The 25,530-nt window shown below is 36.9% G+C and overlaps 1 protein-coding gene across 1 annotated transcript; it reads right to left on the reverse strand.

The window, feature by feature from the left end:
• Nucleotides 1-760: 760 nt before the first annotated feature.
• Nucleotides 761-25,530, reverse strand: LOC121857314 (pre-mRNA-processing factor 39-like). Its single transcript, XM_042353316.1, has 24 exons — nucleotides 25,347-25,530; nucleotides 23,194-23,314; nucleotides 21,646-22,684; nucleotides 21,242-21,357; nucleotides 20,434-20,559; nucleotides 20,042-20,209; nucleotides 18,875-19,016; nucleotides 18,158-18,277; nucleotides 16,443-17,325; nucleotides 13,017-13,086; nucleotides 12,538-12,676; nucleotides 12,064-12,305; nucleotides 11,398-11,552; nucleotides 10,844-11,002; nucleotides 10,230-10,413; nucleotides 9,700-9,802; nucleotides 8,281-8,477; nucleotides 7,738-7,920; nucleotides 6,715-7,042; nucleotides 5,581-5,727; nucleotides 4,800-4,981; nucleotides 3,646-3,782; nucleotides 3,314-3,432; nucleotides 761-1,582 (listed from the first exon to the last, which is right to left on the reverse strand). The coding sequence occupies exons 1-24, from the start codon at nucleotides 25,384-25,386 to the stop codon at nucleotides 1,499-1,501; spliced, it is 5,184 nt and encodes a 1,727-aa protein (XP_042209250.1). The 5' UTR covers nucleotides 25,387-25,530; the 3' UTR covers nucleotides 761-1,498.

Consider the following 25,530-nt stretch of genomic DNA (forward strand, 5'->3'; position numbering starts at 1 on the left):
TCAGAAAACATCGGAGGTCTCGTATTATGAATTTTATTGGTAAAGGTTTAAAATAGTTGGTCCAAAACGTCCATTTTCTGTTCTAAAGAAGAAAATGGCATTTTTTTTCATATGGGGAAACAATTTCAAATTCTGTAAGTTTACTTACAGTAATAAATAAATAAATACATACATATCAGCATATACCTAGATCACGCGCACCTACAGTGATTTACTTGCATATATATATATATATATATATATATATATATATATATATATATATATATATATATATATATATATATATATATATATAACAGCACAGGTGATGGGAGGCAGGTGTGAATGACCCAGCAGCAGAGGGGGGTGGATGACCCAGTCAGAAGCAGCAGAGGAAGGTGGATGACCCAGTCAGCAGCAGCAGGAAGGTGGATGACTCGGTCAGCAACAGCAGCAAAGAGGAGCAAGGGAATGATGCAACCAGAAGCAACAGCAGCAAGGTGGATGATCCCTCCCTCAACCACATAATGTTGTGGATGACCCGTCCATCTAAGCGAACTTAAGCTAACACAACTTAATTTAACCTAGCCCCCCACCAGGTAGCATTAGGATAGTTAATCTTCAGGTGAAATAAGTTGTTTGTGTGAGTTAAGTAGTTTCCTTAGTAATTCCGCTTTCAATTGTTACAGCACATCCCCCAGCGGTCTCCCTACCAGGCTGAGGTAGGAGTTTTGTTATAGTTATTTTTTAACTTGTAATTTTGGGTAGATAAATATACTTTTCCTCATAGTTTTTTTATTTAGTTACATGCCCACACAATCCAACACACAGACTGTGCCCCCGCCCCCCCAAAAAATATCATCAGGTCAAAAACATAAATGGAATAAACATTTCTTCGTGCACCAGCAATAGTTAGCAGGATGAGCTGGGGGAGTTATGTTATGGTTATTCATAAACTCATAATTTCAGGTTAATAAGAGCATCGTATCATCAGAGATCTAGTATTCTGAGTTTTTAAAATACAGAATATGAAGTAAACGATCCAAGCAGCTCGCCCCCACCCATGCACCTAGCACGTGGGTTCCCATTGGACCATGATGCAGTCTCTTGGAACTTCCAGAAAATTTGTTCCTAGACTCAGAATGGGGAGGTTTGGAAACATTTTCATGGAATTTCTCCTGAAAATGCGCCCGATTTTCATCCTCAGAAACTCGTTCACAGACCCTGAATGGAAAGTTTCCCTGGAATCTTTCTGGCCTGATTTTCATTCCATCTATTGGAGAGTTCCGGTGAATGGAAATACAGGTATTACTCTACAGTACAAGTATATTTTTTTATTTATTTATTCCAACCAATTCAGATATTATGTTCATTTAAGTGTAAGGATTAAAGATCATCTTCCTTTATGAAGTGAATATATGAAAATGGTAATATTTTTCGGTTATTTCTGTCACGACATGCTGAGGACTCCATAAGATGGTGTTGGCCACAGTACAACAAATATAGAACACAAGCGTCACACTGTCAGACCCTCAATCATGTACAATTTGCGGAAGGTCATGTGCATTCTCTCGCCGGGGACGTTGGGTTCCTTTGGAAACTGTAAGGAAAGAATTATAATCAATATTAAAGTTCTGATAAATTCATTAAATTCTTATTTGAAATATGCAACCTAAGTTTTGTTTATAAATTTATATTTTTGTTTAGAATTTCTATACAGTAGAGTATTTGTATCTAAGCATGTATTATTGTTCTTTAACAAATAAAATTGAATGAAACTGAAAACTCTCTCAAAAAATCTTAGTTACAATATTTGTTTATGCATTCGAGTAAACACAATAAGTCAGTCATTGTTTATACAATTATTATAAAAAGATTCAGTAAATAATAATATGCTAATTCTGTTTGTAATGCCTGGCAGTATTATGATGCCCCTGCTGGTCCAAATAAGCTTTAGGAAACCAAAACAGAGATGAACCCCTCGGGCTCTCAATGTATTCCTGAATGCCACAGAGGTGGGAGACAGCCCTGGCCAGGCTCTGTAATGGGCCCTTTGTGCTGATAAATATGTCAATATGTATGACTGCCTGGTTTCAATGACTATAGAACACTTGTTGGTCGAGTGTCCCAGTCTGGGGGGAACCTTTAGGAGGCAGTATCTCTCCCAGACTCGGGGAGGAGACGGCAACTACCCCCTATCCTTGGTTCTCGGAACATGTCCCACATATACAGTGGGGTATGCTATAACGAACGGATCCTACTACGAATATTCCTATAACGAACGGTTTTACCTATAAAATTGAGAATGCTATAACGAACGTAACTCCTACAACGAACGCGGATGAATACCGGACTATTTCGCCTGGCGCATGAATATTGTTGTTCCGCGACCCACAACAAGAGCGTCAGGCGCCATCTTTGTCTCAATGTGTAGCCAGTGCACCACTGTTATTGTTGAAATTTCGTCTTTTGATGTGGAAATTCGCGTTATTTGTATAACTATTTTGTTATACAAGTATACAATTGTAACAATGAGTCGTCCAAAGCGAGTGAGAAAGCTAATAACCCTTGAAACTAAGAAAGAAATTATAAAGAAACGTGAGAATGGAAGAAGCATTGCGAAACTTAGTGATGAATATGGGATGGCTAAATCGACTATATGTACGATTTTGAAGAATAAAGAGGAGTTAAAAACTGTGCAAGTGGCTAAGGGAATCTTTAGACTTAGCAAAGCAAGGTGTAATGTGATTGAAGAGATGGAAAATTTACTCTTAGTGTGGATAAAGGAGAAAGAAATGGCAGGTGGTAACATTAGTGAAGCTATAATTTGTGAGAAGGCTAAACAATTGTTTGAGGACCTTAAAGCCAAGACTCCCAGTGGAAGTGATAGTAATGTGCCAGTGTTTAGGGGTACCTGCATGCTGAATAACACTAAGGTAAGATAAAGTACCGTATTTTTTACATTTTCCACAGAATTTTTTCAGTGTTAAGCGGTTGTATTTGGGGGCCTGGAACGGATTAATCCTATAACGAACGAATGCTATAACGAACGAGGTTCTGGAACCAATTACGTTCGTTATAGCATACCCCACTGTCAGCTCTCTATGCTGCACAATCTCTTGCAGCCTTTCTCATCAGTTTCTTAACTCTAATGTCATTTCTTACAACTATATGTATGTATTTTCTCTATAGTTTTATGTTGCATCATTTTCAAAAGAAAACCTTTTTTTATGAGACTATGGTGTTTGTGTGTGGTGTGAAAATAAGCAGCAACTGTGGCATCCAGTAGAAGTGTGTAACCGGTAATATAATGTAGCCCAAGGCAGCTCACCTGATGCTGCCAGTCCTCCTGAGTGGCTCCTTCCATCAAAAGCAGAGATCCAGGAAAAAGGGGAAACTGTAGAAATCCTCGCCCATCCTTTCTTCTCATCTCAAACAGCCTGGCTGTGCCTGACCAAACAAACACTACATCAGTATAATATTTTATAACATTTTGCTTTTGAAATTCAACAAACAATTTCTAAATACATGTACAGGGTACTGTATTTCATGAACTGTTTCACTTAAACAAGGAAACTATAAACTACAATCAATTGCACTTCATTAAACCATAATACTGTACAATTCATATTTCAAGGTACAGTAATCATAATGATTATTTACCCAGTGAGACAGAGGCAATCGAGGGGTTATCACGGAGGGCTGGGTGGTTTTCCTCCGTCCAGGCAACATGGTCGTACCCATTACGGTGAAGGTTCAGGAAGCAGCTATTGTACTGGTTACCAGTGTATTTAATCAACCTTGAGAGAAAACACACATGTTAAACTTCAGTAATTCAGTTTTTAATCAAATTTTACCACCACACACCTGTCAAGAGAGAAAGGGAACTGACTCACAATTTATGCCCCAAACAAGACATTACTACCACTATATACAGTATACTAAACCAACAGGTAAAATTTTTCAATAATTATGGGCATTACAGTATTATCTTTTGACAACTGGAGGTGTGGAAGTGGTTGGTAACAGAACTAAAAGTACCAACAGTCTTAATTTACGGTCATTCACTCACTCTTACTACCGTGACATCCCCAAACACCACTAGACACTTTGATCAATTGTTTACAGGCTCTGCTTCTTCCTGGGCTCCTCTCCTCCTAACAGGCTTCACAGTCTATAAAAACTCTGGATGGCATTCAAAAACTCTTCTCATTTATCCTGTACATTTTCAATAAGCCCCTCTTATCACTTTCCTTCTCACTTTCTCATATGTTTTCTCCAGATTCATAAATGCCATAACATACACTCTAACTTTTCCAACAGTTTTTTCAATAACAACTACCATACACGTTTCCTTGTAAACTTAATGGACTTGATACTCAATAATTTTTTGCTTTTATTCTTATCACCTTTCCATTTATATAGGAGAACTATGCAGTAAAATATTTGCCTTTGTTTTGGTTCTCTCTCCTGTCATACATAACCTATACACTCCTTCTCATTCATTCTATCACTATGCCACCTCACATCCTAAACATTTGCAAAGATTAAATCCACTCTTACCACCTTTCCACTGTTTACAGCCCACATACAAGCTGCACACAGTAAATAATGCCAAGATTAACCTGTTAATCTTTCTATGTTCATGTGGCCAAGGTGAGCATGTTATCTTCAAATTGCAGGTCAATGCAAAACAAACTTGTCTTACATTTTCAATAGAACTAGTTTCTGGGATGTAAAATCTTATAGTAAATAGTTTACAGAACAAATTTAAAAAACGCACAAGTGCTGAAAAACATCTCAAACTCCAAACTCACCTGTGAAGAAGATCAACAATCTCCGGTAACCAGTTGGTGTTTCTCTCCAGGGTGACGCCTGAGTACGAGTAGTCACACGGACCAATCCAGGAGAGCAGGTGAGGGAGGTTCTGCCACTGCCCATCAGTAACTGCTCGCCGCTGGTGCCACTTCAGTCCTTTCCTCAGGATACGGAAAACTGTCTGTGGATGGGATTACAGCATTTATATTGATAGGATACTCAACAATGACTTAGCTTTAACAATAAGACACAAGGTAAATGTTACATGTGTTTGGGGTTGAGGAAGAGTGAATTATTCCTGCTATGAAAGAAATATGTAAGCCTTAATACTGTATCTGACTTTTACTTCCAGCAATTATCATGGAATAAGAGGTATCTCTATCATTAAGGATCTTCAAAGAATGGCCAGTGAGCTCTCAAAGTTTAAGAAAGAGTAGTGAAGAGGAAACAGCCCATACTGCTGAATCATATCTAGTCTCAGGAGAAGTGTCATCCCCAATATAACTACATCATATTTAAACACAAGACTGTTGCAACATGTTAATAAAGACGGTACAGTCGTTACAATGGATATTCTGATAAACGTATTGCAAGTTTGGAAAGGGTGAGAGATGAGGAAATTGAGAATATGGAAATAAGGAATAGGTTAATAAAGTAAGAAATCATATGGAGAGGTGAGGATTGGATGTGACCTGACCTGACCTAACAAGCTAAGCTAAGCAAACCTAACTTAACTTAAGCTAAGCTATAATTAAGCTTAAAAGATAACAAGATTTTTACCTTCTCTCCCTTCTGGGTCATGAAATTTGGCCAGTAACGAATAAGTGAGACACCCCGGTCAGTGTCACTAAGGCACAGCTCCCCACCATCCTGTATCAGCCAGTCAGGAACATTAACACACAGCCTCTCTGCATCCTTCATCTCCACCTGTACAAACCATTATAAATGTTAGATAAAAATAGTACAAAATGAATTTCAAGAAGACAGGAATCATGTTTTTTTTTAGCATTATAAAGTTATTTGTGACACTGATCACTGGAAGATCCTTATAATACCCAGAGTTTTGGAGACAGTTATTAAATATATAAGGTTTCTAAAGGGTGTAATTTTCAAGGAATTTCATCAGATATTTGAGATCAATACTTTGTCAACCCTGGGGCCTAGACACCTTGGATACTTAGCTAATGATTTTCATCTCCCATCTGGGTGAACAGTGTACTGTAGTCTATTCCATCTAATGCTATTGTTTTGCAATTAAATATTTATAATCATTTCCTGCTATTTTAGATTTAAAACTAATTTATACAATTTGTCAGTAAAACACTACACACTCAGTGGTAAGAATAAGTCTTTTATAAACACTAAGCCAAATTTCTTTATATTATGAAATTTTACTACACTTTAATTGCAAATTATTTGACACTACCGACATTTCCTTTTATGTCAGAAACAATTTGTCTCAACTATAGCATTCTAAACCTTTTTTATTCCACACTAAAGAGCCCTTGTTGTGGTGCAAGGTGGACACAGTATTGTTCTCTCCGAGTTGATATTTGTACAATTTATTTTTCATTTAATTGTATATAAATCATATATCCAGTTCTCTTACTAAGTGAAGAAAGGTAGAATAAGGCAAAACTGAGTCAGCCAATCTGAACTTGCCATTTGCACGAAATTTTTTTCCTGAAAATATTATAAGAACTTAAATAAAATAGAGACTGACACAACTCAAATTGGTCTTAAAGTAGGTAAAGTAAGCCAAAATGGCATTAGCCAATAAGAAGTTATTGTAAGAGATACCCTACCCATTGTAAACATACATACAGATTACAGACATTATCATTTTTAATACTGTCGTCTAAATAGACAAAGCAACAGATACTGATGTTTTTTAAAACTGTGAAAACAACTGACCTCTTTTGGTATAGGAGTGTCAAAGCTACTTGCTTCACGAAGAGAATATCTGTTTGACTCATTAAACCTGGAGAGCTCTGGACTATTTCTTTGAGATGGTAACTGATGCCTATCATCGCACTGCTCCCTGAGATGGTCATCATCCTTTTGTCCATATGGAGAATAAGACTGGAAGTTGGCATCATATGATCCAAAGTTTGCTCTGTGGGTTGGTGGGGCACTAGGACCAGGAGAAGCTGTGTAGTTATTATCATACTCCGGTCGATATTGTCGGGCAAGATCAAAGTTTTCTGTGCAGTGCATCTTGTACGGCGGCTCATCTTTTAAGCTGCAATATGGAATAATAATTAAATAATGCAGCTGTGGCTGAAGCTACATATCTAAATGTACAGTATTTGATCTATCCTTAATATCTGAGTCACTATTCTCTCCTTAAACAGTAAGCTGACTACAGGTAGAATCTTCCCACAACATTTAAATTTAATATAACCCTTTTTGGAAGCTGAAGACTAGAACAAAATTTTAATATTTACTATAGAATAATCCAGTAGTTACATATTTTAACTTTTACACATCCTTGAGTTTTACAAATTATTCAGGATATATTATCTGTAAACACAATCAAAATATCAAGAACAGTATTACCAACACAAGAAGATTTAAACTCACTAAGGTGTTATGTGGATCAAATATAAGGAAGTACCTGTACTTCTTCACACAAAAGGCAATACCCTGTACACCCATGGAACACCCTACCAACTGAAACCTTGGAAGCAGGAACAGTACTGGCTAACATAAAAGTCCTAGATAGGACTATCAAGAATGGTGGAGGAATCCTACACAGGCCAATAGCCTCCTGTCATGACCACCACTAGTTGTAGTGACTATTAAGTAAAACTAACATAACGGATTTACAATTGTGTGATTTTGTATTTATATTACCGGTACTCACATTAAATGAGACTTTGCTGTACTGAGTGTCCAAAGTGACTTAATCAAACCACTAATTAATTTCCAAAATACCTGAAATCATCAAGATGTCTGCGTTTGGCAAATGGAGGAGGACTGTCAAAGAATGACCGCTGAGAATCTTTAGAATAAGACAGTCCCTCTCCAGGAGGAGGAGGAGCATCCATTGGACCAGGTGGAGCTCCAAAGCCAGGAGGGAATAGCCCTGGAGGGCCTATACCTGGGAATGGTGGGGGTCTGTAAAAATAAATAAATAAATAAATACTTTCAATTGTTTCAAGGTCCATTACCTTAAAGCTTCTAGCAGTGTCTTCAGGCTTCTTCTATCTTACATGGTGTAAAAAAAATTAAATGTACTGTATAAAATGTACACGTATGAAAACACTGCCAACAAGAGTTACCACTAAACGGAGGACTTGGATGCCTTTTGCCTCTATAGAGCAGGATGGTCAGAACCAAGAACAATACACTCTCCCATCTGCCACAGTACTGTACTCACTTTAACTGAGGTAACAAATGTGTTCTGCTATAATGTCCCAACTTTCATATCATATTATTTCTTACAACACAATGATACAATCTGCATGTAATAAATACCTTGTAAACTTATGGTGAGGAAGTAAGGTGGAGGACATTGAGGCTGTGGGTGGGACAACAGAGATGGGTGGGAGACTCCCTGTTGCTGCTGATGGGGGAGGCTGGCTCATGTCTGGCATCTGAGGTGTCTCTTGACCCCTGGGACGTCGACGCATATGGTCTACGTTGATGGTGAAAGGCATCTTGACTTCTTCAACCTGAAGTGGGGCAGACTGTTTAGAATAAGACAAATCTACTGCAGCCCCACACAATCCCAAGTATAAAAAGTAAAAATATTTGGGTAAAAATATTTTGTCTTTATGAATGACTTAAAAGCCAATTGAATTCATAAATTTGAACTAGATCTGCGTATCATGTGAGACAGACAAGTTTTCTACATATTCAGTCTAAGATCCAAACCTAATTACATTAGAGGAAGTCCTTGTTATTTGTATGGGTTCAGTTCTTAAGGTCCATCCATATAACGATAAAACGAATAACTCAACAATTTCTTCATATTAATCAAAGTATTAAGGGAGGAGGGTTAAGGTTCTAGCCAGTCAGTTTAGGTTACATTTGCTGGTCATTCTGAAAAAAAAAAACATACTATTCATATAAATACTGTACAACAGGAAATTTGAAAATAAATTATCTTCCTTACACAGTTACAGGGTGCTTGATGCAGATGAATAGTAGTATCTGTTTCAGTTAATAAAGCACAGTAAAGCCCTGGCTCGGATAAACTATCGGCACTAAAATGATTGTCTATTGGAGATGTTTATAACTCTTATGACTGACTAGGGATTACATAGACAGTGCAGCACAGAACTTGCTAGCAAATATCACCACCCAATTATGCCAGTAAAACAAAGACACCTCGAGTCTGAACAATTGCAGTCCAGGAAGCAGTTGTTGAGATTCAAGAAAAAGTTATAATTTGTTAGAAATGATGGAATAAGTGTTAAAGTGAGAATCGTTAACTTAATTGTATTACTCACTTTAGCATATCCACACTGCCTTTGTCTAAGAACAATAAATGTCTTTAATGTTTCATTTATTAGAGAAGCATTAAATATTTTCAATACCCCTGTACTGTACATTTAAATAATAATTTTTTACAGGTTTAATAATTTAAAATAAAACAAAGTCAGTCGACCAGCAAATGTAAACATACAATAGTTTTTCAAGTCCCCATTATATGTCAGCATGAGTGAGTATGTCAGTTGCTAGCAGCTACAATACATACAGAATAATTTTCTGAACCTTTAACAATTAAAAAACATTATACAATATGATAACCATAAAGGTATTGAACTTAACAAGACATCTCCCTCCTTTAGTAACTAAGAAAACACTTTATCTGGCCAGCTAGTCAGAAAGAGTTTCTACAGAGAATGAAGCAACAGTCACTAGGATAAATTAATGAAACAATGAATTTACCTCTTTATCCTTGAGGTGCTGAGGATAGCCATTAGCAACAAGATCATTGTACTGGTGGTACCCAGCCTCCTGATGCCACCTGTGCTCCTCTGACTTCCCATACCTGTAAATAGCCATGTGAGTTCTGGAATGTATACTTGGTGAACACTTAAAATTCTCATATCTGCAAATTTACGAGTATATATAATAAGTTCTTGGATGTACAGTCACTTGCACTGAACTAAATTACTGATGTGAATTTTGTATCCTTTTAATGTTACAAGGTTACCATTTTCACAGATACCAATGGTACATAGTGAGAAGTGCATAGAGTATACAGTGATATGTACAGTAGGTAGTCTACATACATGATATAGAGAATGAAAAAAGGACAAAAAAAAAAAGGGAAGAAGAAAGGAAAATAAGTTGTAAATCTTTGCATAAAATATTATCTTCCAAACTTTTGAACACCTAGAAGCAAAGACTCTTTTCAGGCCAAAATTTCAACAGAGAGCCACATGAGCTCAATAAATCACATCATGCTGCCATACCCATATGAGCCAGTTTGGACTTCAAATTCCCAAGATGGTGGGACCTTATGGTACTCTTCTTGAGACTTCTGCTGGTGTGTGTCCTGCCCACCACCTTGAACCACCTCCTGAGCCGTGGGTAGAGCTTGATTAGGATCGGAATGTCCATAACCATAACCTGCCATTGGGTTGTACGTAATGGCACCTGTAAGAAAAAAGCACTTTGGTGAAGCCCATGTTTTAAATAAGACTGAATCGCATGGAGACTGGGGGACTACTTAAGCAGTAAACAAGTAAAGGGGCAGTGTCTGAGTTATGTCCAGAAGAAAAAAATAACTTAAATTATACTAAAATATTAAATCCATCTAAAAAAAATTACTACAGGTACTGTACTCATGTCTAACTTTTCAACCATTCATGTCTATCACTCCCTCCTGAATGTCTATCCCCTATCATGTCTCCCTCACCTTATCTCCCCATCTTCTCTGATGTCATCTCAGATATATACTGTACTTGGTGTCAACAGTTTCAACTTCTAACTCCTATGAAAAGGTTTCTCAAAACTGTAGTTCTGATATACATATTTGAAAAAACAAAACATATGTCAATAAATAATCAAACTAAAGGGAACATACCATCAGCTGCAAAATATGGTACAGGAAATTGCTGGTTGAGTTGTTGAGGGTCTTGATATGGACCAGGATTGGGAAACACCCCCGTGGAGGCAGCTTCTGCAACCGCTGACTCTGCTGTTGGTGCACCGGCAGTCTCACTGCCCTCACCACTTGTACCATCTGAAAAGTGGATGAATATCTGATCAATAGTTACCCTTACACAATATAATTAAAATATCCTTTCCTCTAACTGCTATATAAATGTTCTGTTGTGGAACTGATTGATTGATTGATACATTTATTGAGATACAAAAAACATTAATACATCTCAAAGGGATGAAGTGACATAAGTCATCCCCACCCCAGTCCAGGAATGTCCCTCTCAGGAAGAGTGTTGTGGAGCTACCTTCCAAAACAAGGCCTCAAGACATTTATCTGGTCATTCCCTGTTGTTTGACATAACATAGTTTCATCCATCCCCATAAACCACTTATGAAAGGAAGGTTATCAGAGGTACAATCTCTAAAGTGCTATTAGACTTAAGTTGGACACATTAGATAAATAAGTACAGGTACCTTTATTTTCTGCCTCAGTTTCATCCTTCTGGGAAACTTCTTTTGCTTTTGACTCATTATTCTCCGGATTGATCTCCTTCTCTTGTTTAGCGGCCAACTTATCTTTCTCAGCCAGTTCCTTTAGTTCAGCAAGTTCCTGCTGTGCCCTCTTCAGCCTATATTGTATCAATCACACAAAAATCAATAATTACTGGTCACATCACTTTCAAAGCTTTCCAAGTAAGTTTTGTACAGAATAAAAAGTCTTTGATCTAAATAATAATTTCATTTTTCACAGATATATCATAGCCATAGTGCTTTCCAGCCATAGTGTTCTCCAGAAACCCAACATTAGTGGAAAATGAGGGTTTACTGCATTCATGACTAAGTCAAGAATGACAGTAAACAATAATAAAAGATGCAATGTTGAATTACTTATAGTCTTCATCCATGAAAATGTCTGAAAAATTCAATCAACAGATTTAGAGATATCCACTTTTAAATTCTTTGCCTTCTATTTTTCCCATAATGTTAAAAAACTTAAGGATTGTCAAAAGTAAAATATTAGTCAAGTTACTAATATGACTCAATACGGAGGTGTAATAGTCTGCTACTACTAAAAAAATATTACAGGTGATAGTTATACTTGTATAAGATTCACCTGAAAGAACTACATCTGAGACTTACTCTATTATATCTCCGTGCTCTCTTAGAAACTCAACTCTCTTGTATGCAAACCAGTATTTGTCATGCACCGAAAGTTCTTTGGAAGCAAGAGCCAGCAGCACAGACGCCAGCACTCCTTGACAATCCAGAGGTTGTCGTTGATAACATATATCAAAGACGTGATGATAAAGGTGCACGTTACCTCTGTCTTTTTTCAGAGCTTTACGTAAGACTGCCAGGGCCCTGTCTGCTTCCAGTAAAATCTGAAAACTATACAACATTAAGAAATGTATGCCACATGAAATTGCAAAATGGAATTGAGACCCAAACCCAAATGAAGAACTAACCACAGGCGCTTTGTGAAGTTATAAACAGTTGTAAGAGCTTACAAGCGGGAAAAATTAAATCCGTTATAGTCTTAGTGCACCTGTAACCTTCAAGCATAGGAAGAAACAAGACTAATTAAAAAAATAAATAAAAATGGTTACACCGCACCTTAAAGAGATATCGAGCATATCTGATAGCCAGCCATGAACGCTGGGATGGTTGGGTCAGTGCACGAGATGCCTCCACATACAGTTCCTCAACTCGCTGGTAACTTCCGGTTCTCCGCTCAAGCTCTATCAGCTGCATCCTGATTCATGATAAAAAGGTTAGGTTAGGTTAGGTTATACAGTACTAGGTTAGGTAGGTGGGCTTAGTTTATGTTAAATAGGTGAGTTTAGGTTCGATTATTTAGAAAAGTTAATAGAGGTAAGTTGGATTAGATAAATTAGGTTGGATGGATTAGGTTAAGGTATATCAGGATATGTTACCTTTAGAAAATGATCTTGTGCACATGATAAACTTTATTCTATGTTCATCAATAATAATATATATGAGTGATGAACTCTTCCGTACAATAACCAGCAACAAAATGTTTTAATGTAACTCGGTTTGCCCTACAGATACAGTACAGTAGAGTATATCCTTACCTAGCCTTCAGCAACTTCGGGTACTTGGCAATGACAGTATTGAGCAGCTCTCTTGATGTATCCAAGTTACCTGAAAATTGGACTCCTTTAGAAACTTTATAAAGATGGAAATATAAAATATATTCACAATGAGATACTGTAAAGGTAACATAAAACATGAACAAAAATAATTTATCTGTATGTTAGGAATGGTTGAGTCAACAATGCAACACCTGGGGATGAATGTCAACAGGGGGGAGGTGTGAGTGGTATGTCCTAGCAAGAAGTGAATAGACACATTTAAAGGGAAGACAATTTTTAAATAAGTGTAAAAACAACACCCTAAATTTCCTTTCTCTTTCTATCCTTTTCCTAATTAATGTATGGTGACCAGAAACACAAGCAAGCAAACACATTCTCACTACTGGAAACATTGTGTTCTATGGTGCTCTTCCCTTCCACAAGACACTAAATCTGATTTACCCACGTCACCTCACACAAGCCAGTATCACCCTCCAGCAGCATGTACTGATAGCCTACTTCCGCCCACCCCCAAAAAAATTCACTCAGTGCCGTACTTGTCACTCCTTCGTGCACACTGCTGTATCCTATATGACCAACCCCCCTCATCTTTAGTGCATCCTTCACTACCATCTTTCCTTCTTTAAGTCTTCGCTTCACCCCATCCTTCCTTCCTCATTCCCCTTCTCCCTCTAATTAACAATCTCTCACTTCCCAGACTTCCATTATGCCCCAACCACTTATGCCATGTCACTCCTCTCACGTTTAATTTGCTTCTTCCTCTTGCGTCCATTTCTCTCCATTACTCTTGCTTTCACCTCTCTCACTGCTCTTATAATCTAACACACAACAAGACTACACATCTATTCTAAAATGTTACTCCTTTCATTTGTCCCCAACTCATATCTCGTTTACCCTTCAGTTTTGTTTCATATTAAATAAGGACATCCAGGTTCTTTCCCCCTTTTTCTTCAAGCTCCAAGTAGGTAACCTATTCCCGTGTCAACTTATCCTCCTAAATGCTGCACCTTGTTTTTATTTATTTCTCAAGATTAATTTGTCATGAAATTCAAAGAAATTCCCATACAGTCATAAAGCACAGGACTTCATGCATTACACTCCAATTTATGTACAGTAGTCCTTAAGGAATAACAAGAAATAATCTTACCATTCTGTTAGCTTACAATCAAACTTCGGAAATAATAAAAGTCAGTGTTACCTACCTTAACATGCTTACCTGCAATCAATTGTCCATATTTCAAAAATGGGACATTTCCTAACAAACGAATGAACTAAAATGCCCTACTTTTTTATTTGTATATTTGGATAAAACTTAGCAAAGGGCCTTTCTTTAGCATTATATAAAACTGTACGTACCAAATTTGAGCATGATAGGGTTACAAGTTCTATAGATATGAGGTCAAGGTCAATTGGTGCCTTGAGCTGACTACCTGACCTTTCATGCAACATATATTACCACCCATTTCCCAAAGTCCACAAAAGTTTATATCACAGGAAATGTCTTTACCTAAAGAAACCCAAATACTGTAGAAATTTCTGAGTTCTGAGGCACAGTAGACAATGGCACTATTTCCTTGACCTTGAAGAAGACCCTATGAACCATAGCTGATGAAAATTTTGTGCAAAGATCATGGTGACCAAATAGTCGCCCCAGACCTTAGTCTTGAAGAATCCGTAAATAAATCTTAGTAGATAATTTGTTATTCAATCATAATTGGATACAATTTATGCACATTCATCAAAGAATTCAATCACAATATTCACCTCTTTGCTTTTCAAAAGGAACAAAACAATATTCTTTAGTGAAGATACATAAATAATACATTTATGGTACTGGATGAGTTATGAAAGCTACTCTGCATGGTACACCCCACTGCCCAGTTGGTTGCTAGGTGGAATTTTTTCTTTCAGTTTTACTTTGTGTCATCTAAATGACAAGACACCTGTTGGGTATTAGTTCTCTAGGTTTTTATTCATTATTATATCAAGAAAACCCTCAAGTCAATATTAAATAAACTGTGTACAATACAGTAAACCCTCGATAACTCGGCATTTGATAACTCTGAATTTCATATAACTCGGCATGGATGTGGTCTCAGAATGTATTAGTTTAACTCGAAAAATGTCAAGATATGTAAAATTATCTTGGAAAATCTCTGCATATCTGGCCACCTGCATCACTTACCATGCCTCTGTGTTACCTACCATATCTCTGTGTCACCTACCACACCTCTGTGTCACCGACCATATCTCTGTGTCACCTACCACACCTCTGTGTCACCTACCATACCTCTGTGTCGCCTACCATGCCTCTGTGTCACCTACCATACCTCTGTCACCTACCATGCCTCTATGTCACCTACTATGATGCTTTATTCTTCACCAGCAGTGCTGATAAGTGTTAGTTTCTTTAATTTAGTAATTACATGTACACATATATGGGTCGATTATTTTTTATTGTATTTTTGTAGGAAGGGGTAAGTGCCTCGATAAGTTGGAATTTGGGATAACCCGGCAAGGCAAAAGCCCCATATGTGCCAAGTTATCGAGGGTTTACTGTCCTTTCAAACTCTTAAAATTTTAACTCGGGCAACAAAGGAACACAATTTGGTCAATGTGCAGATAATGTCTTTTCATATCATATCCCCTGAAAATGTTATAGAACTGGTACATTCACACTCTCCTAACATAAAAATAATCCCTGAGGACTCACCCTATACTTATGGTAAGGGACCAATACAGTACTATAACATAATTCCTTAGCACATGTAACATACGAACCTTTTCCAGCACTTACAAAGGCAGGAAATATATGAAGCTTCACCATATTTCCTGGGTACTTATAAACAACTAAAACCTAGGTGGTGTATCTGTAAAATTTCATGGCCAACCTTATTTTCTAAACACTGTATCCAACCACAAACGTATGTGAATGTGATGTAATTCTAATTGTGTGTGGGCGTATGGCGTAACCTGGCAAAGACACAGTTAAAACAAATTGCATTGTTGGTGTGAGGGGATCTATGTTATTCTCTGGTGAGGGGTTACTATTATCATGCAAAAGGTCTTAGGATCTAAATATAAATGAGCTCTCAGAACACATCTTGACAGCGATGCTTAGAAATGACTTACATAGAACTTATCACTAATTTCATAATCTTATAATTAAAAAGATAATAACTCCTAAAATAAGCTATGATTACTTTACTGAAGGGGGGGGAATGAGATTATATCATTCAAACAAACAAGCTAATGTACTGTACTGTATATATTAACCAATTGAATGATCAAGTGTAAGCTGCCACTTAGCTAAACCTTTTAACAGACTGACACACACTAAACAAAGAGAGCTTACTGCAGCAGATGACCCCGACTGGCCACTGAACCCCGGGTCGCTTTGTTTACCTTGTGTCTCCTCGAACTCTGCCCATTGCATGAGGAGGCAGGGTTTACTGGGGCAATGAATCCACGCACCACGACGGTAAATATGTCTTACGTCCTCCCAGCTCACCCCACTCTTAATCCACTGAGGGGTGAGCGGGGGGCACTTTAACACACGTCCTGTAATGCTCAAGTCACAACACAGTTCACTCTTCAGTTGCTCTAAGGTAAGGGGCTTTGATATATCTGTAACGTGCCCTTCATTCTTATCTTCCTCTATTGCTGGTACTTCATTATCTTTTTCATCAGTTTTTTCACCAGTTTGTTTTTGTTCTTTCATGTCTGCTTTCACTGAATCATTTGCAGTAGCAGTGTCATTCTTTTCTATGCTTTCAACACCAGAATCTCTCACAAAATCACTTTCAACACTCAACCTACAGCCCCGCACTACTGAATCATCACTATTTTCGACACTTTCAACATCAACACTTTTACCATTTACCTTTTCATCAGTATTTACAGCATCTAAACTCTCTTCCATTTTGTTAACCTCAGAAACTTTTCCCGAACTGCTAATTTCTTTTATAATTTCTACACTATCTGACACGGACTTTTCTGTACTCTCCCCATCTTCTTTACATTCTTTTCCATTTTCATTATTAACTTTGTCTTCATCATTTGCTACCTCTATAAACTTTCCATCCATCACATTCTGTACATGCTTTTCCATATAGGTAGCATAACGGCACCAAAAGTCTTCGTAGAGAGCACATGCGACCAAACAGCGCTCAAACAGAGGTATGATTCGCACAGGATCTCCTTCACTTATCTCAAAGTCTAAGAAATCATTCCAGTTCTTGATTTGTTTCTTATCCAAAGGTTTTACATGGAAATAGGGTCGCTTTATCTGCAATAAAAGAAAAATTTATAGAATTTTAGACTGAACAAACGTTTTCTCTCAGAATTGAAATTTAATGTATCTAACTATTTAAGTACAGTACATCCAGAATAACACATAAACACAAACAAGTGACCTTGAAAAATCATAGATGGCGAATAATTAGCATTGCGAAAGTAATTAAAAATATCCAGGAGTCATTTACTCAAGTAATAATCCAAATATCTAATTTTTTACAAAAAATCCTTAATCAGCATGTCCAGGAATGACTACACTATGAATTTGAACAAAATACATAATTTCAAGATTATGGACGAAACCCTAAGCTGTAAATATCTGTTGAATATGGCTGACAGCTAATTCTAAAAAAACTCAGAGTGACTTCCTTGCAAGTCTATCAAAAGGCTTCTCTGTGTAACTCTCATAGTTAGTGTTCCACCCCTCAATAGCCTTTCCGAGCATCTGGTTAACAATATATTTTTTCAGTACTATTTGTACTCAAAATTTGTGCTAAGCAATGCGATAGATGTAATATCTATAAAGAAGGTTCCACTATGATTCCGACATTGCAACTGTACATTCACACTACACATATTGTAAAAAAGTAATCAATGTAATTATGTAATCACTGCCATTAAGATAAAAAATTACACTCAATGCCAAGTAAACCAATTAGTGGCATCATCTGTTAAGCCATCACTCTTAACTAAGAACAGGAGAGTACAGTAAAACCTGAGTATTCTTATCAAATGAAGTTATGGTTCTGTGCAGGTTCTCATTTTCGAGGGGCACACCATATACATATTATCAAACACTCGAAACAAAAGTAAAAAGAACTCACTCTTTCTTCAAACTTCCACCTCTTGTCCACTTGCATTTCATTGCACTCATGAGTTTTGATGTAAAGTGCCACAACCTTCTCCTTAAGATGGGAAGTCAGTTTATCCTCTGGCTGTGGAGTCTGTGAAGCAAAAACAGATATATGGTACTTGTTGATATTTACAGTACACAAGATGATATAGTTTCTTCATTCCATGTACTAAACTGGATATGAGAAGATTAGGCACCTAAGCTTACTCCAACTGACAATTAAACACTCTAATGCTACCTGGGGTGGGGGAGAAGTAGGTTATGTTGAGGTAAAATTAAAGTTCTCTGACAGCAAACTGATAAAGTCATACAAGAATATCCGTATACAATTATGTGTCAGCACAATGTTTACACTCACCCAGAAGTGACACTAGAACTGTGTTCATAAGTCTCTTTTATAGTGACAATCTGACTGTCAAGTGTAACTACCATCTTGAATAATTGTAACCAAAAGTGAAGCAATCCATCCTAGGTTATTAAGACAAGAGCGAGCAAAATTTCAACAAAATTCTTCCTTACATTCTTGGAGAAATTTTTATCTATGTATGTATCATCTTTACCTCTCTCAATACTTGTGTTGGGTAGATCAATGGGGTACAGAATCATCAAGAAAAGAGGGAAATAGTGAGAGAGAGGATGGGGTTAATATATAAAGTACAAACTGCACCGGAATATTTCCTCAAGGTACCTTCTGAATTGTTTTTGGTGGCATAAGACTTGTTGAGGTGTACTTAATCTTGAGCTCCTCACACGCCTGCTTGCGTAGTGCTTGATACTCCTCAGCGGGCAACAGATTACGTGGATGATGATCTCGAACTAGAGCCAGAAAACTACAAGCAATATGAAGTAATTAATCATTACTACAAATGCCTACAATTATTTTATTAATGAAGATGAAATACTTGATAAAAACTAATGTCCCTAGACATTATTTGCTCCTCTTTTAATAATCATAAATTACATAACTCCCGCTCAGACAGCACGAAGAAATCTATCACTTTAAGGTAAACAAATATATTATGAACCAAATAAATATACAATGTCTTCCACTCATGAAACCAATTATTTATATACAGACACAAAGACAAAATCCGGAAAAAATGAATCAAAACTCCCTCTTACAATCTAAAGACTTAAACTGGTACACCCGGAGCTATATGTACAGCACGTACTTGTTTAATGAAACTAAAGTAAGCACCCAGCCTTCTAATTCAGTTTTAATGAAGGAGCTAGAGAGAAATATCAGAAGGCAAGAGGGTCTATGGGTCCTTCCCAACTGGGGTTAATACAGTAATAATTCAAGGTGCTGTACTGTACCACAAAATTGGGAAACTTTCAAACTATTAATATATGGATCTTAACAGTATGTATAAAGGTCAGTGTTAGAAGTATGCACAATAAAATCTACAGTAATAAGTTTAAAATAACAACACCAACAACATATTTTGCTCAACTTGAAAAATAGATGACACCTAAGTTACTGGGAACTTAAAAATGAAAAGGTCAATACAATACCATGATTCACTTGCACTGTGAGATTCAGCACTCTCAAGCTGGTTTCAAAATTACCTCAGTATACAATATAACTTTCACATGAAGATGGTGTACAAAATTACCCAAGTTTTCACCAAGCACACTTATAATGCTGAAATCAAATACTTACAATAATCTAACTACCTACTTAGGCAAGAATTCAATTTTACCTACAATTATCACTTATGACGAATAACTCTTTTTCCAGGGGGGAGGGGGGGGGAGGTTAGGGTGGGGAGGAAGCAGTAGAGGCAATAAAAGTTATCTTAAGTGAAGAACAAAGGGCAGAGGTTTGACCCAGCATTCTGTTTTAGGAACTTACTGATCCCAATGTTTATTATATAGTCTCGTTGGTGTCTTTATCAGTCTCCTGTAGAGAGCCATCACAGTTATGAGGTCTCCATTATTCTGCTCATAACTTATACAAGCATCCCACAGACTTGAACTGTGCCAAGATCCTCCCATACTGTCCAGGCCACTCTGATACAACCTGCCAAGCAAATGATTATCTTAGTCCTCAATAAATGAATGGCAGTAACAAAAAAGTTTAAACGAAACACACCAAGGTATTGTTGAAGTACGAGCTATTAAATATTTTCTATATGTTGATGATAAGCTTGGTGTTCAATTAATGATGCTATTATTTTTATCAGTTTTATTTTCTCATTGTGAAAAGTGAAACAATAAACGAGTGTGTCCAGTGCTGCTACGTACTCTTTTACCAAATGAGGTGGTAGATCTCTCTGCTTGACGTATGTGATCATATTATTCAGCAGTGACAGCCATAAGTCCGTACAAAATGGCACACATTCAGTACCAGTCAGAAGGATACCCAAGGACCTAGAAAAAAAAAAAATAATTTTCTCATTATCTTTCAATCTATTACATATTTTCCTCCCCAAAATTCCCTCTACTGCTGGCAAGTACAAGTGGAACATGTGTGATAACTGATGAACACCTGTACTGCTTCACATCATAAATTATATCAGAATAATAGGATGGACAAACACCTGAGAAAAAATCTAAGGAAATATACTACAAAAACTGTTGAGAAAATTCTTTACCAAACTGTAACTTCAGGATCTTTATTATCTATTTGAGTTACTAATGTTTGTAATCACAGAGACCAACATGAACATAAAGGAGGAGACCATTCACGTGTATATTTAGGTAAGCAGCAAGACACCAATTCTACAATACATGTATACTTAAAAGAAATATAGTAGAGTAAATGCATTAAGCTTTACATCAGGGACTAATCTACAAATTTTCAATATCTTGAGAATCTGGAACATAAACATTCTACAATTAGAAAAAAGTTACAATTAAAATAATACAGTATCTTCATTTGCTTTTTTTAAATTTTAGTTGTACAGTAATGAAGACAAAATTTTTCAAATTAACACTTATTATTCTTTCCTAATACCCACGCCACTTTCATCATTTAACTTCCAAACACTTCTTTATTTATGCATCTTTTTTATAATGTCCCTAACAATATATTACTGTACTACAGACATACCTCTTCATTTCATTGTGTTTTAACTCCATGTCGCTTAACTTCTTCCAGTATGCAAAGCAGTATGGATACAGTGGCAAGAACCCATCAAAAGCAGAGCGTACAGCCTCCAAGTTATCCTGTAAGATACAAAATTTAGCCAACTCCAAAAACCACAACCAAGGGTAATATTATGTCAAGATATATGTACTGTACTGTAACCATATTGTCACATGTACAATTTGACATCCAAATCATGTACTGTATAAAGCACCATCAGTACAGTACAGTACTTTGGCAGACAAATTATTAGAGATGAATGAATTTGAGAACAGGAGGGAAAGACCTAAAATAAAACTGGAAGGGTAAGAGGGTTGTTCTGCACTGAGAAAAAATTAATTAAACTTAAAAATTTCATCACCCCTTACCATGTTCTCAACATGATTCATAAGATATGTCCATCCATTGAAGTCATATGGATTCTCTCTCACAAACTGCCAGTACTGATGCAGAATAGACCAAGCTGTTTCAACCTGGACCTTCCTTTCTTGTTCTCTCTGCTTCTCCTCTTGTATTCTATCTTCCTCCGCTTGTTTTTGTTCTTCATCAGTTTTATAACTGACGGTTATTTTTGCCACCTGGGATGCTGACAGCTTTTCAGCTATTTTCTTTTCAGATTCTTCTTTTCCTAAGAGCTCATCATAGTAACGTTCAGTCTCTAGTTCTAGTTTTGCTGGATCAGCCAACTTGTGAGTGTGAGGTGGTGCCAGGGATGGTTCACTACCACCACTCTCCTCCTCAAGCAACCTATCAACATTCTGCTGCTTTTCACTGTTATAGGTAGTAACTTCTAGAGATTCACAGGCCACATCTTCTTTAACTCTCATTTGTTCAGGAACCTGGCTATTATTACCTGAGAAGCCACAGGTATCAGTAGCTTCATTGTCAACAAGATTATGTCTACTCTGAATATCTTGTCCAAAATTTGATGTTCGGGTATAATCAGCAGGGTTGGAACATTTAGTCAGAGCTTCACTTACAGTGGTATTACATACGTTTTCATTTCTTTCACCTGAAAATCTCTCTGAATCTCTAGAACTTAAGTCCCCTTTGTTTTCATCTGCCATTCTTGGGGTATCTGCACCAGCATTACAAACACTTTCAGTTTCTCTTTCACCTGTAGCTTCTTCCTCCCCAATGACAGCAGCATTACCAGTTTTTTTATTCATAACAAAAGAATGTTCTAAGTGAGGTATGCCACTCATCACCAGTGGAGGTTCAGCCTTTGCCACTGGTCTTCCCCGTCCTCCTCTCCCCACTTGTTTGGCTTTCCTCCCATGACCCCAATTCCCACGGGGGTTGGATGGCTGTCCTCGCTCTTGTTCGTGATGACTGCTCCCATAGTCCCGGAATCTGGTGTTTGTGTGAGGGTCTCTGCTGTAACTTGAATCATCTTGTCTGTTCTCCCTGAAGAAAGATAAAAGGCTTCAGACCAAGATCATGTTACGAATATTCTTAGGTAATAAAATCCTTTGTGTAAGTAGAAATGTGATCAGAGGAATGAGCCTATTTCTTAATGTATGGATGTACAGTATACTAAATGAGTAATAGAAAGTCCATAGGTTAAGGAAATTAAAATGAAGAATAACTTCTCAACACACAAGCTGCAACAGTCATTACAGTATAAACGTATAAAAATGAAACTTTAAAATAATCTAAAGATGGATTATCTACCAATATCTATCTATTATTTTTGATCATCTCCCCCTTTTCTGTATCAAGCAATTCAAGGTGTATAGAAACCTCAAAGTAGATGAGGGGAGTAACATAGAAAAGAGGTGCATGGCAGGTACAGAGAGCAACATGATAGGGTTAAGAGTACATCCAGAAATACTCACACATATTTGCTTGTATCTTCAACATGCATAAATGAAATATACAAAGTGAAATCTTAGCCTTTATATTTATAATCTTACCAAAATGGATCCTCTTCATAGTGTGGAATTCTCCTGGGCGGTGGCTGTGTGTCGAGGTCCTCCCTGGACCCCACATGGCGTCTGTGCTCCTGCCTTGACAAACTATGCTTGTTGTCCAAATCTGTCAATACAGTATAAAGTTAATTACAAAGTATTCTGCATTTTTTTCATTGAAATTTCTATAATTTCCTAATATCAAATGCAAGTTCTGAACCATACACAGCTTTTTCCCATTCATCAAAGCTTATGAGGCATATGCAATTCCCCTTTCTTGAATTCTAGTACTGTACTGTACCACATACAGTGTACAAGTAATAACCCCGTTAGCCAGAATCTTTGATCCTTGGAAATGTTCTGCACCAATTGTTCCGCTTATGGGCATATTAATATACAGTACTCGACCAATTTACCGATACAAACGAATGCTTTCCAGAATTGTCCTTTTCATAGATGTGAACACTTCTAAGTTAAGTTAGATTTGGTTAAGCAGGTTAGATTAGATTAGTTAGACTTGGTTAAGTACGTTAGGTTAGTTTGGGAAGATTAGGTTAATATGGGTAGATTAGATTAATTTGGGTAGATTAGGCGAAGTTAAGTAGATTAGGCTATGTTAGGTAGGTTAGGTTTGGTTAAATTTAGATTAAATTTGGTAGGTTAGGGTGCTAATATTTCAGCTCATATGAAGAGGTCACTAGGAAGTGTTCAGTAGCTTAGAGACAGGTCAGTCGCTGGGAAGTTTTGTTAACAACAAGTGGAGGAAGAACATGGGGGAAAAAAGGAGGAAATCAAATAAAATTGAAAGTGTTATTCCTTCACCCAATTTGATTTATTCTTCAAGTAAAAGATAAGTTGTCTTTTAGATAAATATTTTATTAGGTAGCTGTAACCTGGACCACTGCCGGGAAGTGGTACCTTTTTATGTCTTCTTCAACATCATATTTACATTCTGAAATTTAAAATAAACACATCGTAAGTACAGATAGAGTGTACCATATGAAGCATTACCTATAAGAAGTGCAAATGTGTAATGACCTCTGTTAACATTGGACTATTTACATGTATCAATTGTATAACAGACACTACCCGAATTAACTCGATAAACACTAAGCCGTGAGTTCCATATCTTTAGCAAATTAAAAAAACAAAAAAACAATCAGAACTTCTTATTGATTTAAGCAAAAGAGAGACATAGTGGATACAGGTACAGCAGCCGTATTGATGGACAGTTTTGTTAATGGTTAGGTTAGGTTAATTTATAGGTTACCTTATATTATGTTAAGTTATGCTAGGTTAGGTTAGGTTTAAGTTAGGTTAAGTTAATGAGAAAGAAGGCCATCTTAATACCATTCATTATAGTGTGCTCACCACACATATGGGGTCCGACTAATTACCCAAATGTAGCCAAATATAGCCGGAATGAAGTCAAATAATGGTCCTAGATGAATAAATCGGACTGCCAATCACTTCTCGACTAGTATTTGGTGTCAGAAAGTCACAAAAAATTGGAAAACTTACTTTAATCTGAGTTAATAGATTGCATGTAAACTTAATTTAATTTGAGTTAATAGATCAAGTGCATGTACCTAACCTAACCTAATCTAACGTAACCTAACCTAACACAACTCAGATTAAATTAAGTTTACCAATTTTTTGTGACTTTATGACACCAAATACTAGTCGAGAAGTGATTAGCAGTCCGATTTATTCATCTAGGACCATTATTTGACTTCATTCCGGCTATATTTGGCTACATTTGGGTAATTAGTGGGACCCTATTAAACTGAGGTACCAATAATATTCATGGACGTTTCATACACGACTGCTGTACCTATACCCTGCCCCTTGTAACAAGCATTTCAGTAAAAATACAGAAAACAAAACATTTCCAAGATAAATAATCTAATATTAGTTTATTTCCACTTGTATTGGTTATATCGTGTTGTTGTTTTAGTAAAGATTCCAAGATTGTGTAGAGGTAATGTTGGGCAGCCTTTGCCTAATGTATTGGGCTTTGTGCTGTATACATAGTAATAAATAATTAATCATGGCTATTTCTACTAACTCACCTATCAAACACAATAAATACTACACTGTATGTTACAACTCGTAGAACAAAATTCACCACTCGATTAAAAAACCAAAACTCAACTCACATCGTTTGTTAATTCTTCCTCTTCTAGGTGGGTAAGACATTATAGCTACACTTCACCCACCACCACGCTTCTTTGGCTTAATATACGTACATTCTCTTACTAGACTTGACTACAGTAGCCTTGGGTAGGACTACATCACTGTTCCCGTTCAATGGCGGGAGGTACACATCATGACGTCAGGTTT

This window comes from Homarus americanus, unplaced genomic scaffold, assembly GCF_018991925.1.
Source record: "Homarus americanus isolate GMGI-L3 unplaced genomic scaffold, GMGI_Hamer_2.0 scaffold20465, whole genome shotgun sequence".
Lineage (NCBI taxonomy): Eukaryota > Metazoa > Arthropoda > Malacostraca > Decapoda > Nephropidae > Homarus > Homarus americanus.

Coding starts and splice junctions, on each gene's coding strand:
- LOC121857314 (XM_042353316.1), bottom strand. CDS start 25,386: ATGTCTTACCCACCTAGAAGAGGAAGAATTAACAAACGAT. Junction 13,087..16,442: donor AGAGTTCGAGGAGACACAAG/GTAAACAAAGCG, acceptor TCCAATTTTCAG/GTAACTTGGATACATCAAGA. Junction 3,433..3,645: donor GATTGCCTCTGTCTCACTGG/GTAAATAATCAT, acceptor TTGTTTGGTCAG/GCACAGCCAGGCTGTTTGAG.